General features: G+C 40.6%; 1 protein-coding gene across 1 annotated transcript; it reads left to right on the forward strand.

The window, feature by feature from the left end:
- Positions 1–9,470: 9,470 nt before the first annotated feature.
- Positions 9,471–14,892, forward strand: commd2 (COMM domain containing 2). The gene is made up of 6 exons (XM_026323496.1): positions 9,471–9,639; positions 10,838–10,915; positions 11,907–11,989; positions 12,560–12,634; positions 14,075–14,173; positions 14,465–14,892. Exons 1-6 carry the CDS (start codon positions 9,573–9,575, stop codon positions 14,666–14,668), a joined length of 606 nt encoding a protein of 201 aa, XP_026179281.1. The 5' UTR covers positions 9,471–9,572; the 3' UTR covers positions 14,669–14,892.
- The last annotated feature ends 5,650 nt before the right edge of the window (positions 14,893–20,542 follow it).

Below are 20,542 nucleotides of genomic sequence, written 5' to 3' on the forward strand. Positions count from 1 at the left end.
TCTGTAGGCTCTCTCTCACAACAGGTGGAAGGGAAGGAGCATGTCATCGCATACGCCAGCCATGTCTTGTCAACTTCAGAAAGGAAATGGTCCACTTTTGACCGGGAACTGTACGCCATTGTGTGGTCAGTTCGTCACTTTTGCCACTATCTTGCTTGCCACCCATTCACTATCGTCACAGATCACAAACCTCTGGTTGGTTTGAGGAAACTCCCACTGGACCATGATCCTACTGGTAGACGGGCTCGTTGGGCCTTAGAATTGGACCTTTACGATTGGCATGTCGTTCATCGCGACAGAGCAAAACACCTCAATGCCGACGCCATGTCTAGGCGCCCGGACGCTACTCCTATGGAATTTGAGGGTCACACACTGGACATTGTGTCCACTTCTTCGGTGACAACTCAAACCACACAAATACCGGTACAACCAGAACCGGTTTCGACACACAGCCAGACATTGCCGATGTGTGAGAATGTTCTTTTGACCACAACCGTCCCGAGTCACACAACATCAAATCTCGTTGTGATTCAGAGCGATTGGAATGTGGTGGAAAAACAAAAGTCTGATCCTGACTTAGCTCTTGTTTTCTCGTGGTTAGAAACGGGGCATAGACCACCTTTATGGAGGTTACGTCATTCTTCCCCATACCTTAGGAAAGCATGGCACAGCATGGCATTCCGGAGGCCCTCCACTCAGATCAGGGCAGGCAGTTTGAATCTGACCTCATAAAACACCTTTGTAACTTGCTGTCAATCAAGAAACTCCGTACATCCCCTTACCATGCCAGTGCGATGGTGCTGTTGAACGCTTTAACAGGACGCTAAAAGATTAACTTTCCAAGCGTCTTTTTGAGTCAGGTTCGGAGTGGGACGAATATCTCTCGCCAGTAGCATTGGCTTATAACACTGCGAAACACACTAGCACAGGACACACACCCTTCTTTTTGGCCCATGGCAGGGAAGCCCGTGTCCCCTTGGACACACTACTGCAGGACAGTCATGCTTCCTGTTCGGCTACAGCCGGCACACCTGCAGCGTATGCCTACGATTTGCACAGGAGGCTGGCCTGTGACTACCGTTCTGCTATTGCTTTTACAGACAAGGCTCAGGATAAACAACGCCTCAACTATGATCGCCATCTGAAATATACACCTTACAACAGTGGCGATTTGGTTTTGGTGGATGACCCCGCTCACCGCCACAACAAACTTTACCCTCGTTGGGTTGGCCCATATGTGGTTTTGCGGTCATTATGCCCCAGGGGTAGTTCCACCCAGGTTAATTTTGAAGTTCGGGACATAACTCAACTTCATGCAAAACCGAAAATCATTCACTACAATCGCATGAAAGCGTACATTACTGACCCGCAACACAGTCACACCTTTGCCTCCCCTTCTTCCCCTGCTCGGTCAAACACCCTGAACACCTTGTCAGGACTCCTGCCACCCATTACTCCACCTGTTCACCTGTTCCACCAGTATTCCCCGCACCTCCGGTTCCGTTGGGACCGCCACCAATACCTCAGTCACAAAATCAGCCCCGACTACAATCACCAGGACCCCTGCTTCCATCCTGTCCTGTGGACTACGGGCCGGGCTCGAACTTTGGATTGTTGCTTCCACCACTAGACTCATCTGACACTGGGCTGTCGCCTGGTGTTTCGGACTCTCCTATTACTCCAGTGTCTACACGACGTGTACCCCCCAGGACACGTCGCCTACCTCACTGATTGGAGAATTTTGTTCTTTAATTGGTTATATGTTACTTTTATGAGTATTAATGTGTTCAGTTTCGTTTACTGACTCCTTTACTGGTCCTTGTTTTATTGTACAATGCTTCTGATTTTGGTGACGTGGTTTTGTATGTTCTGCATATTTTCATTTGTTTATACTGCCTTATGTGTAGAAATGAGGACATTTCTTGTTGGGTAAGGGAATATTATGTAAGGATGAATGTTGTGAAATTAGGTCTGGTCCTTTAAGAAGTGAGAGAAATATTGTATCGCGAGAAGAGAACGGAGAGAAGCGGGAGCGCAGAGTTTAGAGTGGAGAGACAAGGAAGAGTGAGAACTGTGAGAGGAAAGGGCATACATTGTAATCGTGGTGGATTACCCCCATTCGAGTCTAATAAACAAGTGTTGAGACCAGTGCTGAGTTGCTGTTCTTCCTCCCGGCAACGATGCCGAGAATCTACGGAACGACGACGCAACAACAACGCGTTACAAATATATAGCCAGCCAGTGCTCCCCAGGCAAGGTGGAAGGATCGGTGTTTACAATCACCGCGGCAGGACTTCTGGTTATTTTGAGTCTGGTCAGCTGGTCACAGGGCTTCACGCCCACAAAATAGGTTCTGAAAAATAGGCCAATTATCTTTTTAGCAGCGCCAGTCAATTCAATCGTGTTCATGTCTCAATAATAGTCTACCAGCACCTGTCTACTGTTTGACACTTCAATAAGTGAATCATAGACTGCGTAACAGATTAAGTTAACGGTGCGTGCCAGAGGAGTCCGGAACCTTGCTTCCAGTTTGACATTTCCGGTTTTGATTAAAGACACGTTTGCCCCTCCCCCGCCATCAGGCTCCAGGTTAAAGCAGAACAGGGCATACCCCTGACCAAAATCTTCCCGTGTAATGGCCAGCGACCTGTCTTTAAGATGCCGTCCGGTTGTCTGGATTAGCTGATAATATTTGCGCGCGTACTGACCCAGGGGAAAGTGGGGCTGAAATGCCTTAGCGGGGTGGGCCTGGCCGTCAGCATAGATACTCTAGGTCTAACTCCCTGTATGGGCCTCGTTGTCCACGAAGCCCAGGATGACAAATTTAGGGATGTGGCCCAGATAAAGATTGTCCTGACAGCACACCCCCGATTCCGGGAGGAATTGAGTGTGTTTTTAGCGCCACTCTGTCGACGCTGTATTTCGCGTTAGTGTGCTGCAGCACCCTGCTGTGGGCGAGTCTGAGGCTGGGTGAAAGTGTGACCTTTCACAAAAAGACTGGTAAGATTTTAACACAGTATTGTGTATTGGGTGCGGCCATCAGGCAGAATTCGTCTTTCGCCCTTATGAATTTCATGGAAATGTCGAGTCCGTTTAGTAGGAATTTTTCCTGAAAAAACTGGTCCACGTGTACAAGACTTCCTCTTCCCCTTGCTCTGGTCCCCGGCAGCTTTACGTTAGGTATTTGTGTTTATTAGTTTCACCTGGGTTTAATCATCTGTTGTGTTTCTCCCTATTTATACCTCCCTCCTTCTTTTGTTCCCTGCTGAAGCATTTGTTGTAATCAGTCCTGGAAGTTTTCAAGCAGTCTCTGTTACCGTCCCATCCGGTTCCCTAGCGTTTTGTATTTTAGTTTGTTTTCTCCCAGTCCCAGGGTTAATAAAGCCTTTTGTTGTCCAGCGTTTGGGTCCTATCACCTCTTTTTTCTCCACTCTGACACCAACTCGTGACAATTTTTGCACATATTTCACATTGTTGACAAAAAATTTTTAGAATAGTTTGTAAAACCATATGTTGTAAACACTTTGTTTACTAATCTACCATCCCTCCTGCTGACGTATGCACATTAGCATGTGTCAGTACAGCTGCATATCAGAATAAATGTTTAGGCAACACTACTTTTCATCATTACATCTTCAAACATTATTGTCATTTAATTTACACTCTTTTCTCTTTGTTTTTGTTGTTACCCATGTGTCTTTTCATTTCTAAGGTTCACTGTTCTGCATGTCTTTAAGTATCTGCTCATCAAGATGTTCAACTGTAACTGTAGCTTGTAAAGGCAGTGGTTTCTGTGCTACTAATTTAGCAACTTCGTCAGCTTTACAATTACCAAAAGAAATCATGTCTATTTCTCACATTTGTATCGCACTTACAATGAGCGACTTTTTTAGGTAACAGCTGTAAAATAAGATCTTTGTGTGTGATGGGCTTACCAGATGATGTAATCATTCCTCTGTTCTTCCACTGCTGAGCAAACACATGTACAGTTGAAAATCCATAATTGCTTCTGAGCTTCTATTAAGGTAATAAGTCTCACTGCCTGCAATGATAAATGAGAAGGTACTGATTCAGCTTTTAAAACATCTTTAAGGGTTACAACAGTGTATCCTGTTGAATTAGATCTTTCTGATTTTTTTCTTTTTTCTTTTTTTTTTTTTACAAGATCCATCTACAAACATTGTCATTTCAGCATCTTTATAAGGTGTGTCAGTGTGTCAACCCTGGACAACACTATTCTCAGTTTCAGCAATACAATCATGGCTCCCCATCCTCAACTATAGGCATTAATGTAGCAGGATTAAAAGTTGTACATCGTTCAATAGTGAGACGTGGCTGTGAAAGCAATGTAGTCATGCAGGATAAATGTCTAGCTGGAGACATGTATGCTATCTTGTTTTGCAACAACAGGACAGAGACTGCATGTGGAACCTTTAGTGTCAGAGGATGGAAGAACACGATGTTTGCTGAAGCTTGGAGGCTGCAGTAACAGCTTGAATACATACAGGCATTGCTCTTGCTATTGAATCCAATTGGGCAGAATAATAAGCAATAGGCCTGTTTTTGTCCCCATAAGGCTGAGTCAACACTGAAATCACATGACCATTCTTACAATTAACAGTTTGCATGAAACATTTTTAATGGTTAGGCTGTCCTAAAATAGAGGTGATGGTCAAGGTCTTTTTAAGATCATTAAAGGCTTTTTCTGCAATTTCAGTCATTTTTATTTTATTGTAAGTTGCCATTGGTGTGTCATAAATCAATTTCAACAATGGGCTAGACAACTCTGAATAGTTTGGTATCCATGCTCTGCAGAAGTTTGTGATACTTAAGAAAGACATTATCTGTCTTTTAATTTGTGGTCTTAGTACTTTAAGTATAGCTTATTTTCTGTCTGAGTCTAGAGCTCTCCTTTGTTGTGAGAGGTTGAAACCTAGGTATTTAATTCAGGTACCTAGGTATTTAACTTCCTTTTTCCACAGCTGTAGTTTGTTCTTACTCACTTTGTGTCCCTATTCTGCCAGAAACTTAAGCAGAGCTATGGTGTTTGTTTTACATCGTTCTTGTGTTTTAGAGCATATCAAAATATCATCTACATATCTGAGTTCCTGTAGGAGGAGAAAACTTAGCTAAGAATTGATTTACAAGCTTTTGTACCAAAAAGGAATCTTATTTTCAAGCCTTGCACCAGCAATGTTACTTTTGCTCTTTTTTTCTTAAAGCATAATTTAAGTTACTTCTTCATGACTCAAATGTTAGCTTCAGTCAGATGTGAGTCTTGTAGCTTTTTCTGCTGTTCAGTGTGTGTATTTTGTATCTGACCCTTTTTTTGTTGTCTAATTATGCAGAGTAGCCTGCTCCTCCCTCCTGCTGCAGTGTGTCTTTCTCTGTGGGCAGCTCTTAGCCCAGTGGCCTGTCTTTTTACAGACATAGCAGCAGTCATGATCAACTATCTGCCAGGTCTCCGGCCGCGACCTCGTCCCCGCCCCCTGTCCTGATTAATCCTGAAATTTCAGGTTTGAGGCCATTTAAGAAAGCATTCTTTAACTGCTGCGCATACGGCCTATCCCCATTTTGTGCAGCACCTTCAGGTACTGATATTCCACTATGAGTGTTAAACACCTCTTTCAGTCTGTTAAAAAAAAAGCATATAGTTAGGGCTGGCTTCAGGCAACCCTGAACCATCCCTTAGTTATGCTGCTATAGGCCTAGACTGCCCGAGGACCATCGGTGCACTGAGCTCCCTTACCCTGATTTGTATTGTGATTTGGCGCTATACAAATAAATTGAATTGAATTGAATTGAATTAAAATAAGCCAGCACTCCCTCACTATGTTCTGCATAAGGAGATTGAGACTGAGGCACAGGATCAGAAGGTGCTCTGGGAGGTAATATTGCTCTACCAACAGCACCCTCCTGTCCCTGGGCGTAGCAAGGAAGCTGAGCCAGTGGTGGATTGTTAGGATGAGGAGGTGGTCTACAGTATGACATTGTTTGATCATCTGTAAATTCAACAGTTTGCTCTAAATACAATGTTGGTGAAGAGGCTTTTAAATGTTTTTCTATTTGCTTCTGTCTCTCTTCTCCTTCCTTTTTCTATATTTGTAGGATCCTTTTGTTGCATCAATTTTGCATCACTGGTGACTATTTTTTCTAATTTTGTATTCTTATTACCCACTTTATTTCTTTATATTCAGTTACTATTGTTTTATACTCACTCCTATGTATTTATTATTATTGTTATATTATCATACACTTATTATTTTAATAGGCTCCTTCTCCCCTTTTTTAAAATTAATATAATTTTTTAAATTTTTATGTTTTTATATTTTTATTTTTGGTACCAATACTCTCTCTTGGCCTTATGCTCAAAAGCACTTTCGACACTGCACCAGGGATCTTTTTGTTCCGGGTCTCCCACAGACCGCGGGGTTAGTTTACTTTGGGTCTCCCACAGACCACTTTATGGGTTTGTCCCGAGTTTCTGATTTCCTGAGAGCCCTGCTCGGCTTTACTCGAATACGTTTGAGCCAGTGTCCCCGAGGCTACACAAATTTTGGTTTTGTTTGAATTCCAGAACACAAGTCAAGTCAATGATATTTTTAGAGTTTCGTTTTGAAACTACTAACCTCTCAGCCTGGTCAGAGTTTCGTTTTGAAGCCACTAACCTCTGAGCCCGACACCAGCCAGTAACCCACTGAGATTCTACTCAGCTTGCATGACCTCATGTAAGCTTAGGTCCCAGCTTGCATGCAAGGACCCAGGACCCACCCGGGGCTCCCAGAGCCCACTCACGGCTTTATTTGGGCCCTAATTCCCTGAGACTCTACTCAGGTGATGGTTTTGTTTGAATCCTACAGACTCCCTGAGAGTCTACTCAGGTGACGGTTTTGTTCGAATTAGACCCACTGAGACTCTACTCAGTTTTACCTGATTAAATCTCTACTCAGATTACCTTACCTTACCTTACCTTACAGGAGTCCGTCTCTGGTCTCTCATTTCAAAATTCAATTGCATCACTCCTCTCCCCTCACAGCAGATCCTAGCCTCTCAATGCTCCAAACTGTTCCCTTATGGGACTTGGGTGGCGGGCTTTCAGTCAGGAGTCTTAGACTCCCCCGTGCACGGTTTGTAGGTCCAAACCTGGAAGGAAGAGCTGATGTTGCGAGCCAGGACGAGCCCCCAAGTTTGTTAGGTAAATTCTTTTTAACAAATAGACTCAGAGGACAAACTTTGGTAAGATTATATAGAAGTTTAACTTGAAAGGAGTAGCAGTCACACAGCACCTTAGTACAGCATGAGGGTCACTGGCTGCTTGCAGCCTAACACATCAGTTTTCATGGTAACACAAAAGGGAGGTGATTTCTCACAGAAAGACATCTGGGCCCTTATCAAATATTCAAGGTTAGAGCAAACTGTTCTCACTGAGAGAAAAAATTATATTTCCACAATACACAATAGGTCCTATTCAAAAGTGTTTCAGTAATACTAAAGTAAGGTGGATCAGGTCACTTGAGGGTAAACATTTTCATTTCTCTAACAGTGATGAACAAAGTCCAACTTCTCTACATACTGACCTGATGAAACGAATGCATCCCGGCTGCTAAGTGAAAAGCTATACAGGCAGGCAGAAAGAAGAAGAAAGCACCATTTGTCACACAGGTATATGAGCTGTCTGACATATATTTTAGATTACAATGTATTATTAGGGCCCTGTGAGGGACCGGTGACCTGTCCAGGGTGTACCTCTGCCTTTTACCCAAAGAGAGCTGGGATAGGTTCTAACAAATGCCCATGACCCTAATTAGGAATAAACAGGTATAGATAATGAATGAATGAATGAATCAGACCATGGAAAATATCAGGGACACTTTTGGTATCTTTAAATTTTAATGATGTTGCAACCATGTCAAGAAGTACAGTAAGGAAACACTGAAGACATTGAGAAAGCAAGAAGGACTTGTAGATATCAGGAATGGAAATGGCAGGAGAGGTCCTCTACCTTCCCCTTTTACCATCAAAAAATAGAGCCATGGAGCTTCTGAGATTTCTTCACCAGATTGAACTCATAATTGCAATTACCTTGCCAACTGTAGAGATGTTTCTCAAAACTGAAGCCACAAGGAATCAGGAACGACTTAGTGGACTTGCTTTAAGCAGTATTAACAGAGAATTTGCCCAGCAGATTTGTTATGATGACTTAGCTTAAAAAAAAAAAAAAAAAATACCTTTGTAGATGTCAATGGCCAAGAAATAATAAGAAGAGCTGGTGCAGATGACCCTTCATAATTTTTTTCTTTTTTTTTTAAAGTGTTGACCTTAGTTAAAGTTTGATTAATATGCTAATTTAAGTAAACATATAAAAGTACCAATAACAGGTTGTGTATAAATAAAAAAGGTTACAAATTATATTTGTTTCAAGTCCTTTTTATTTATTCTAAGAATTGAAGGGAAGGAGGTCAGGGGGCTTCTAATACAAAGTTTGCCTATGGAACCAGCCCTGGATATTTAGGATACCTGGGAGCTTACTCAGTGGTAATGATTGCAGTACGTTTAGTTCTTTTAGTACTTTTACTCTTTACTTTTTTAGGTCACTTTTAGTTCCATACTGGGTAGAACAGGAACCGGTATTAAACATTTTATGCTGCTCGGAATCTGTTGTTGTCTTAATATTATATAGTCTTTTCCCCCTGAGTGGATGTTATCACGTGGGTTTGAAGGGAAGGGAGGAGGAGTGGACTGGCTCCCAAAAGCAAGGGGGAGAACAACAGTAAAGTTAATTTAGTATACAGCAGTTAGGTTAGGGAGAGATGAGATCATCTTCAACAGAAAATCAAGATTAGGACCATTCATATTTACCAGTACATTCAAATCAAAATAGACAAACACCCAACTGAATTATCACAAAATAAAATTAAGGACTAAGAAGGGCTGGGATCTAGAAGTGCAATTTTGAAAGTACTGACCGGTGGTCGCAAAATTTTATTTCCGGTTTTAAGATAGACAGGTGACCTGTCCAGGGTGTACCGCTTCCTTTCACCTGAAAGAGAGCTGGGATAGGCTCCAGCAGATCCTCGTGACCCTGGTTAAGGAATAAGCGGGTATAGAAAATGGATGGATGGATGGATGGATGGATGGATGGATGGAAGATAGACAGGTCTAATGGATGTAATGTGAACGCTGATCCACGCTCTGAAGCAGTAGGAGGCAGTAATGCTTCTACTATGCAGGTTGCCAACTGCCGTTAGGAAGAAGAAGAAGAAGATGATAAAGAAACGAAAAAAGAAGTAGACGACTGAAAAAATATGTCCCGGGTTCTAAACAATAAAAATAATAAAGCTTATAAAATGTACATATAAATGTAGGGGGGAAAGAGGGTGGGAGCTAAAGAGTTCCTTAAGCTCAGTGATGTTCACACTCCAGCTCAGTAGGTGGCGGTAATGCACCATTAGTCAGGCTGCAAACTAACAAAAAAAGAGGTCCAGTTTGTTTCCCGAGTTAAGGGCTGTATGTTTTCGTGACTGTTTTAACCTGGTGTTGTAACATTACTGCTACATAGGAAGTTGTTCAGGATGCTGCTGGTTCTGTCAGAAGACCTCAAAGAACACCTCGCCTTCCTGCCGCAGGTTGACGCCGCAGGTAAATAACTGTTTTCTGACTGGTATAATAGAAAGTCAGGACCATGACAATATGCTATCACCAACATGCTCTAACCAATCAACTTCTCCTCTATGACTAATCGTTAACTGGTGACTGTCAGTGTCAGCTGAATGTCAGGGTTCACAGTTCTCGCAGGAAAAACTGTTTTTGTTCGAACAATTAAATGTATTTGTATAGCGCCAAATCACAATACGATCATCTCAATGCACATTAAAAGGAAAAATGCCTTATGAGCAAGCACTTGGCGACAGTGGAGAGGAAAAACTCCCTTTAACGGAAGAAAAAAACCTCCAGCAGAACCGGGCTCAGTTTGGGCGACCATCTGCCTCGACCGGTTGGGGTGAGTGGATAGAGCAGAGAGAAAAGAACAGCAACAATAAACAACAAATAGACACTGCAGGTTGGTGGGGCCAGTAACTGCACATCAGCGATATACAGCTCCAGGACCAGGGACACCTGCAGAAGGTACAGAGAGAGAGGGAGGGAGCCCAAACTAAGGGATGGAGAGCACAAAGTTAGTGACGTTCTATGGTGGAAAATACATGGAGGAGAGGAAGCTCACAGCACTGATTTAGTGTCTAGCCCTATAGCAGCATAACTAAGGGATGGTTCAGGGTTACCTGAAGCCAGTCCTAACTATATGCTTTGTCAAAGAGGAAAAGGAAGGTTTTAAGTCTAGCCTTAAAAGTACAGAGTGTCTGCCTCCTGAACCCAGACTAGGAGCTGGTTCCACAAGAGAGGAGCTTGATAGTTAAAGGCTCTGGGAACTCTGGGAACCACAAGTAGACCTGCACTCTGAGAGCGAAGTGCTCTTTTGGGATAACATGGTACTATGAGGTCTTTAAGGTATGAAGGAGCTTGATCATGAAACGATTTGTATGTGAAGAGAAAGATTTTAAATTCTATTCTGGATTTTACAAGGAGCCAATTGTTGTGTATAAGGTGCACTAGGAGGACTTAAGCTAAAGAAACTTAATTAAATGGAAAATTATTTGCATGCAGAATACATCCTGCTAGAATATTATAGGTAATGCATGGAAGTACAGTAGGCTAAATGACTTGATTGCATTTTAAATTGCCTATCCTTATGACCTCAGAACTCAAATCTGGATTGAACACATAGTTTTGTGTTTAATAAATTGAACATATGTTTCTTTTTGTTTTATTTTTTTATTAGTGGTTGGAGAATTTGGTCGCATAGCGCTGGAGTTTTTAAGGAGAGGATCCAGCCCCAAGATTTACGAGGGAGCAGCAAGTAAGACTGCATCTTTTATTACATACTAGTCCAGTCTTCTGCAGCACTGTAGTTGACCCAATGGGCAGACTAATCATGGGCAATATGGTATAAGAACAACATCAGAGAAGTCCAAAACATATCCTCATCTTGATTTACATGACTATATGTACAGTATTTGTTAAAGCAGGAGTGGGCAACTGCCTTGCTGTTTTCCAACTATCCCTGCCTTATCCTCTGCTGATCACCTGGATCTGGTGCGTTCAATCAGAAGTTGGAAGATATATCTCTGATGAGGGTCGGGTGGGGGAAGCTGCTAACCATAAAATTCTTTCATTGCCCTTCTAAACCAGCTTCAGCAAAAAATCCGTCCATCCATCCATCCATTATCTATACCCACTTATTCCTTAACCAGGGTCACAGGGGTGTGCTGGAGCCTATCCCAGCTCTCTTGCAAGTGGAAGGCAGGGGTACACCCTGGACAGGTCACCAGTCCATCACAGGGCCACATATAGACACACAGAGACAAACAACCACTCACACTCACTCCTATGGGCAATTTAGAGTCTCAACAAAACATGAAAATAAAAAAAATTATAACCTTCATGAAGAGGCAGGAGTTATAGCTAGGCCATTGTAGACTGTAGACTTAGTTTTAGCTAGGTGGGCCTAGTACAGTGACAATGTAGATTTCCCCACTGTGGGACAAATAATTCTTTTTGTCTTATGTTATAGTCATACTAAACACTGGAGGAAAAGAGTCAGTAGAAAATAGATTAAATTTTCTTGTTTTATTGTATATACACTGCCTGGCAAAAAAAGAAATAATTTTATTGTAATATTTTGTGGGACTGCTCTCATTTGCTCCAGCATTGTATTGGCAACATTATGCATCTTTACAACATTTATTTGTCTTTATTTCTTTTCTTTATCGTGGAGCTTTTATACATATACTGCTTATACTTATGTATTACCTGACAAAAGTAAATCCATAACACACCACTCCTTGCAGGGAAACTCTCTGTTTCTGTGGAAATGGTGCAGCATGGAGTGGAAGGCCTGATGTTCCTGATGACAGAGAGCTCCAAACATATGGTTTGATACTTTTGTCTTTAAAGTGGCAGATATTCTTAAAGTATCTGACATTGTTTAGTGCATCCCATTTACTCACCAACTGCATTTCTGATTAATATCCGATGCGTCTTTGCTTTCCCCAATCCAGAAGATAGATCTGTCTCTGAGACATGCATGTGCAAAAGGAGGGGGTAGCTCTGTCTCACACACATTGCAGACAGAACAGAGAACATAACTACTAAAACATACCGTAATTGCATTATGTGGTGTCATACAAAATCACATGAATGTGGATTATTGATTAAAGTAACCATTTGCCAGCAGGTTGTTACAGGTGCAGGTAAATTCAAACTCTCACAACATCACTTGAACTGTGGGTCAGAAATTCAGTTTCAGAGACTGCAGTAATTGTGTCTATCATTTTTCCACTTATGACATATCAATATCTGTAACATCTACTCGTGTGGTATTTTTTTTCTATATACGCAACTGTCTCATCATATTGTCATTTGTAAATGGTATTTTACCAGTTGTGGCAGACCTCAACTGTTCCCATTGTCACTGCCCTTGTGTGTCTGTGTGTTTTTGTAGATCTCTGAAGTGGACTTCCTGGACTCAGTGTTGGTTTTGGGGTTTAGTGATGAGCTTAACCAGATCCTTTTGCAGGTGACTTTGAATTTATTTTACTAATCTGAGTAGTTGATGTTACATGCTCTCACTTACCCACATTGTATTGTTCAGATTCTGAGCTCAGGGTAGGAGTCGTGGCACAACTGGTTTTAACCATAAAAGGGTATGGATGACAAAAACTCATAATTACATGAACAAAAAATGATTTATCTATAATCAGTTAACCAAGGGAGAGGGAAGGCAGGACCCACAGCAGGGCTGTGCTTCAAACAAAAGAAAGAAATAGAACAAAACACCCCTATCTGGTCTTTTCTACTTTCTAAATAATCCAAAGAAAAATCTCTAAAACAAAATACCTAACTACCTTCCCTAAAAACTGTTGAGTCCACAAAAGACTTACAGGGTCGAAGTCACAGCCCTCTTACTAGTGTTTCTAATACATTTAAGTATTTCCTCAGTGTGAGCAAGTGTATAGTAGAGATGGGCAAATGATACCGAGGCTTCGGCGCTTGTGTCACTCTTCCTGAAGCGGAGTGATTCGAAACACTGTGCCGAGGCTTGTATCAAAACACCAGTGTCACGTGACTGATGACGTTCGAGGCTTCAAACGTCATCACTGTTTCGCTTTGCGCTTCATTGCTTCAAAATGTTTCAAAGCTTTTCATTGGCTCATAGTCTTTCAGTGTGTGTCATTGGCTCGTGGTGTTTCAATGCATTCTGAGGCAATGACAGCTTGACAGGTTTGACCGATTTGAGTGGTTTGGTGCCATACCAGCTATATAACACGCATCATTCTGCTTCAGGATTTGGAGAGTGAGAGTGAGAGTATTTTGGCAAGTTTCATGGCGAGTCCCACCAATAAGCGACATTCTAAAGTTTAGGATCATTTTGATTTCAAGAGGTCTGAACTTTTATTGCTGTCATGGGATTGAAACAATGCCAGTGCTTCATTCGTGCTCTTTAAAGGTTGCTATGGCTTCAGTTGTCCACCAGAATGCACCGTCACTGAATTCTCGAAGCTTTGAATCTTTTTCGGCACAATTGTCAGGAAAGCCTCAGTGCTTCATGAGGCTTCACTTGCCCATCACTAGTGTATAGGGACCCCCGTCTTACCTCGGCCCCTACCTTCCACGTCTCCAGTCGCCCAACTGTTAACTCATGAATCCACTAATGTTACTTTCTGGCAGCAAGACAAAACAAATGCAACCTAAGTCAACTCTCATCACAGCCCTCCGCCTTCTGCTGCTCTTAGTGCTCTCCTTTAACCCGTCTGCTCTCTCACTGCCCTGCTTGGCTTCCCCCAGCATGATCAGGATCCAATCAGGCGACTTCCTTGGATCACGAGTTGAGGTCAACACCTGAAAATCATTAGAGAGAGAGAGAGAGACTCCGCCCTTTCACATAACAGTTGATTTCAATCAGTCGGTGTGTTAGATGTGTGCACTTCAATTGACTGCATGTGTGTGTTTATGGCAGCTCTATCTGCAGCACCACAGTGAGATCCGCAGTATCCTGAGTCAGCTGCCCTTGAAGATGCCTGCCTATCACAACCTGGAATGGAGACTGGATGTACAGGTGTGTGCGTGTGTCCGTGTATGGGTGGGTGTGTGTTTATGTGCAAATGTTACATAATTTAGAAATGATTGTGTGTGGTAGATGAAATGATTTTATTATCTATGTACAGCTCTTTTTTGTAATTGTGTTTCATTTAGTAGTTTTAAATAAATTACTAAGATCACTCCATATCTCAGTGAATCACTGTTCATCAGATTTTATGAGCCTGCAGGAATGACATGTGAAAAGACAGTCTATAATGAAAAACCTTTTTCACTTGTTATTCTGGTTTGCTCCTCTCATTCCTACTAGTTGGCGAGTCGTTCAGTCCATCATCAGGTGATTCCCATGCTGACAATGCATCTGTTTCTAACCAGAGGTTGTGAAAGTGACTGCATCAGCACTGTTCTCCAGACAGACCCCAGGATGCTTCAGCACCTTATCTCCACACTAGAGGCCGCCCTGGCCACCTTGAAAACCAGTCATTCTCGGCGCATATTACGCAATATCAAATAGTTGTCCAGATCATTCATATTTATGCCTCCTCCTGCAAAAGCCCACATTCCTGCCTTACAGTTTGTTGTGTCTGTATTCTTCGCACTAGCACACACACATTAAGATTCAGTCCTGGATGTTTTTTCACATTTGAGTGCAAAATATATGTACCAAATGGTACTGACTGTATATAAGATTTCTACAGTGCTTCCTTTAAATATTGCATTAAAGTGTTCTGTAAAGCATTTTGTGTTTCTTTATGTAAAAGGCAACAGTGCAAAGGCAAAAATACCTTGACTTCAAAAAGTACAGTGAATGTGTGTTAACATTTGGAACAGAATATAACATACATTGTGGTGATCAGGCTGATGAGTTAAAGTGTGTTAAAGAGTAAAGAGCGTTAAAGTTTGGACTGTTGGAGGAAGCTGGAGCAAACAGGACAAACAAACTCCATAGATAAAAGCCCCAGGTTCAGTAATTCTGTCTATGACAATTGCTGGTTTAATTGTTCTTATTAATCCAAATGACTAAATATTGTGTATAGTATATAGTTGGTTTGCCAAGTAGTAGTATTGTAAGTTTGCCACTTCTTTGTGATTTTCTCTTTTGAAATGATAGAAATGTGTTTTTTCCACTAACGTGAAGTTGAAACAAGGTGATCTAACCGGTGGGTGTTATAGGAAGTGTGAGAACACCTTACCTGAATTTCCATTTGGGGTAGAGTTTTGACTGAAGATGTCTGGTGCCATACCACTGTTCAATTCAATTCAATTTATTTTATTTGCGTAGTGTCGAATCACAATACAATCATCTCAAGGCACTACACAAAAACCAAAAACAGAGGAGAAAGAAAAGAACAACAATAAACAACAAATAAACACTGTGCAGGTTGGTGGCAATGTAAAGCTCCAGGACCAGGGATACCTGCAGAAGATACAGAGAGAGAGCACAAACTACAGGAGGGAGGAGGCAGAAAGTTTGTGACATTCAATGCTGGCATATAATGGTAAGGATATTCCTAATTTTGGTAATATTGTGCAAGTGAAAGAAAGGAATTCTAGAGATCTGTTTTATGTGTGAATTAAAGGCATAACTTGGTCAAAAATAATTGATGTTATAAACGCATGAAGGAACACGGGGAGGTCCACGAGGCTGCCGTGCAAATGTCTTCCACTGACAACCCGCGCAGGAGAGCCGTGGAGGATGACCTTCCTGGAGTGTGCACAGATGCCGACCGGCGGCTCCATGTCCAACGTAGAGTAGCAGCTTCCTCTGTGCACATGTGGGGAGAGGGCAACAAACCCTCCAGCGTGATCACTCTACATCTGAAAGAACTAGTGATGCATTTAGGCAAGTATGCAAAGTTGGGACGCAGAACTGCTGCACTGCGATCCTCTCTGATCTGAAGACATACCTGAGATAACGACGGAGCCGACAGACCACTAACCCTCTTTGCGGAGGCTAACGCCAGCAGAAGAGAGGTTTTACCGAATGAAAAACGCAGAGGGACCATTTTTTCCCCTCAATTCCTACCCTCAGTACCACATAATGACAAAGTGAAAACAGAATTTTAGTAATGTCTGTAAACTTCTTAACAAAAAACTGAAATATTACATTTGCATAAGCATTCAGACCTTTGGGTGAAAGGCAGGGGTACACCCTGGACAGGCACCTTGCAACATGACAACCGTAAGCACTCAGCCAAAACAACACAAGCATAGCTTAGGGACAACTCTGTGAATATCCCACACTGGCCCAGCCAGAGCCCTGACTTGAACCCTGTTGAAAACCCTCAAATCTAGGTGTGCAAAGCTTGTGTCTTACCCAAAACAACTCAAGGCTGCAATTGCAGCCAAAGGTGTTTCAACTTAGTACAGAGTGAGGATCTGAATACCTACATAAATGTGATATTGATCTATCCACTCACCATACATTTGGGTTTCTGTTTGTTTTTTGTAAAGTGCCTTGAGATGATTGTATTGTGATATAGCGCTATACAAATAAACTGAAAATTGATATTTCAGTTTTTTCCTTTTTCACTTTGTCATTACATGGGACTGAGTGTAGATTAATGAGAAAATAAATTAATTTAAACAACTGTTTCAGCAACATAACAAAATTGAAAAAAGTGAAGGGGTCTGAATCTTTCTGAATGCACCGTATATGGAGCTGTCAAAATTAACGCAAACTCATGAACTCATGAATTTTATTAACGCGCGAATAACTCATTTCTGCGTATTTGGCCTAGCCTATAGTAGGAGAAATCGAAAATGCAGCCATAGACACTAAAGAGTGCAGCAGCGAACAGAAATGGAGAAAGAAAAAGGTCTTCTGAATGGTAAATTTACAAAACGATGTCTGCAGATACTTAGCAACACCTGCCACTTCCATACCCTGTGAAAGATTGTTTTCACTGTTAGGGCATGTTGTTCAGAAAAGGCGAGCTGCCCTGTCATCTGAACAGACTTGTCTGTTTGAGCAACTGGCTCAGTGCAAAAAAAGAGAAATGATGGGAACTTGTGTTTTTTCTATGTTCTTTTTTTCCATGTGATTAATAGACATGAACAAGTTCTTTGAAAAACTTAAAACCGTCTTTGAAACATGTCTATGTTCTTTATGCTGTATGTTTAGGGTAGTTTCACGAATAATAAACATACATTTGCATAAAGCATCCATGTTTGTCCATGCCCATGTTGATTAGAGTATTAAAAACTTTAATTAAGGTTCATTTAGAACAGATAAAAATGTGTGATTATTCACGAGTTAACTCAACAATCATGCGCTTAATCGCGATTAAATATTTTCATCAATTGACAGCCTTAATATATATATATATATATAATTCTGTAATATTTTTCCACTGTTTGGTGTCACATGGTGGTCACTCAAAACACACATGGTAAGCTAAATTTAGACCAGCATTGAATCTTAATGCTTTTGCTTGTCAGAGTTTTCCTTGCAGTGCAATTCCACCAAATTGTTAAATTATTCACAATTTTTTTAAGTTAAAAAAAATTGATTTTATTGGGTCTTCATATTATCGAATGTGCTTTGGTGAAATGAAAAAAAAAATTCAGTAGCAACTTAACCCTCATGTACTGTTCAGGATGTTTTCATCCACCAAGGGTAATTTTTCACTCATAATTTGGCCATAACTTTCACTGTATTTCAGCAAATGGAATGATTTTTCGTGACAAACTTTAATTTGACATAAATTTTGGAAATATGATTTTAAATAATGTCTATAAGTCAGTAATACACTGGGGGCAAACTCACTACCCTTTCGTTATGTTCGGGATGAAAACATCCACTAAAATAAACTGCTGTAAAAATTATATCAGATAAATATTTTTCAACATTTTTTGCATTAATCTGTTAATCAACTTCAGTTCTGATCAAAACTACTAATTGTTAAAAAAAATCCAGGATTTTAATTCTTTAAATGCCAATCTCATAAGTGATGTCATGGATTTGGGGGAAAAAAATGACTTATTTTCAATATACCCCCTATCCCAGTCTTGGATATGTCAAAGATTAGTAATAACACAAATTTTGATGCATTTAGTTTTTATACAGCATCAGATTTTATTTTTTTCTGACTAATTTACTGTTCGAGGATGTTTTTGCCCCATTGTCTACCATTATAACGACATTTTTTGACAGCATGGCCATGACACTATATAATCAAGCACTCTTGATGGTTGGTGGTTTCCCCTGTTGGGAAGAGGTAAAATTTGTGATTTTTACTGTTGACAACTAAGTAGCCCCATTAAAATCCTGGATTTTATTTTAATGTTTAGTGGTTTTGGTCAGAACTGCAGTTGATTAACAGATTTATGCAAAAAAAAGTGGAAAAAAATATTTATCTGATATATTTTTACAGCAGTTTATTTTAGTGGATGTTTTCATCCTGACAGTGCACAAGGGTTAACCCAAAAGAATCCGCTTGATTTAAGAAAACAAAAAAAAACTACCCTTGGATCACTGAAAACAGAGCAGACTGGACCAATGCTTTACAAGCCCTCTATTTTAAAAGGAACAGTCTTTGACATGGGAGCTTGAAGTGCAACGCATTGGTAAGAGAAATACTAATTTATCTCTTATGTCAGGTGATTTGCCATGTAGAGATGTTTTGTCAGTTGAGTGTTACTGTTGGAATTGAAATGGGTTTTGTGAATGCTCCACTGCATATGCTTCTTATTCAGTCTGTTTGTGAATGGTGTGTGTAAATTGACTGTTTTCCCTACATTGCCTATAAAGACAGACTTCATACTGTACAATAATTTACTGTAGCTGTGGGGTAATATAATGCTGGTGCCTGTGGTGCTGAACAACCCAGATCAGAATATTACTTAGGGTTAGTCAGGCCAACATTTTCTCATCACACATGGCCCCTCACGCTCAATCGAGGAAGCATGAGCGGGAACTGGCTCATACCTTTATGCCATAAGGTTCCAGAGAAGTGCTGCTAGATGAGTGTCTCCTCAGGAGCTGTTATGTATGTGGCCCTCACTTGTGATCAATTTAACAATGCCAGAAATAGGACAAGTCACTGTTGCCACAACACTAGAGTTCTGAGGCATGGTCTTACATGGCTCTCTGCAGTTTTGTTAACAGCCTCCTTAGAACATAATGGAATCATTTCCTCTAATTTATCAACAGTATTGTCAAACATCTGTGGTAGAACTCTCTCAAATGCTGCATGATCCATTATTTTAAATTTGCAGTTTAATACCACGCTGTGATTTACTGCTTTTATCTGTGATTGATGTTTATTTCTCACCCAGTGTAACATGTGTTCAGTGGTTTTATGTAAAGTCTGCCCTTCACTCACTCTTATTAGTAAATGTGATTTCTGTGGTTGGAATGAGGATCTGTATTTAGATACATCAACATTTTGATCTGCATCTCTCTTTCCATCTGGAAGTTCAGTGAATGAATTAAATGAACTTGTAAGTGCGTCAATGACCACTACTGATTCCAATATATTTTTATGCAAAACATTTACTGTGTGTACAAAAAGTAGTTAAACAGTTGATCATGAATGAAAACTGACATTTGGCATGCCCACCCCAACCCCACCCCACAAACAATACCAGGTCTCTCCTTTAGCGATTAAAACTTGGGTGTTCAAAGTCCAAGTGAACTATATCACAGTCAGATTTAATCCCTCCAGGATCTGAGTTAAAACAATTTTAGTTTAAGTTTAAAATCAACATGTTAAGTAACGAACTGATAGTTATGCATACTAATATGCACCCAAAGTTGCAGAAAACATTTTGTCATCACTGACTGATGGAAAAAAGCTGCATAAAGTTGTTTCTGCCAACATGAAAAAAAAAAAAAAAAAAAAAAAAATCATGGTCACATTGTTCACTTATTATATACTAATCCACACCAGGATTAGTGTTCAGTGTTTAATCACAGAACCCATCTATATTTAAGCTCCAGGATTCAAGCTCAAGGAGTTATTATCTTTGTATTTAGTTGATGAACACCCAACCTTAATCACCCCAGAAATTATAAACACAAAATAAATGTATTTCTGGTAAAAAAAAAAAAAAAATCATTACAAAACATTACAAAGAATCAGAAAAACTAAACAACTAGTAATCTAAAGCACAGCATACAATTTCTTTTTCCAAAACGCAACACGAAGAAAAAGAGAAACACTTGAAGTACAATGTACTACAAGAGATGATGCAGACTGTGTGGAGATGGAAGTAATGCAATCCATCAGAATGTCCAGAATGTCACCTTAGACACATCATCAAAGTGGTGCTTTCTCTGTTAACCTTGTGTGTACTTTAAGTTCTGTCTGTTCAATATCTCAGATTTACAAAGCCAAACACCTTTTCTTTTAATATTATCTCACCTGCCCAGTATGAGATAAAA

The sequence above is a fragment of the Mastacembelus armatus genome, chromosome 4 (genome assembly GCF_900324485.2).
Source record: "Mastacembelus armatus chromosome 4, fMasArm1.2, whole genome shotgun sequence".
NCBI lineage: Eukaryota > Metazoa > Chordata > Actinopteri > Synbranchiformes > Mastacembelidae > Mastacembelus > Mastacembelus armatus.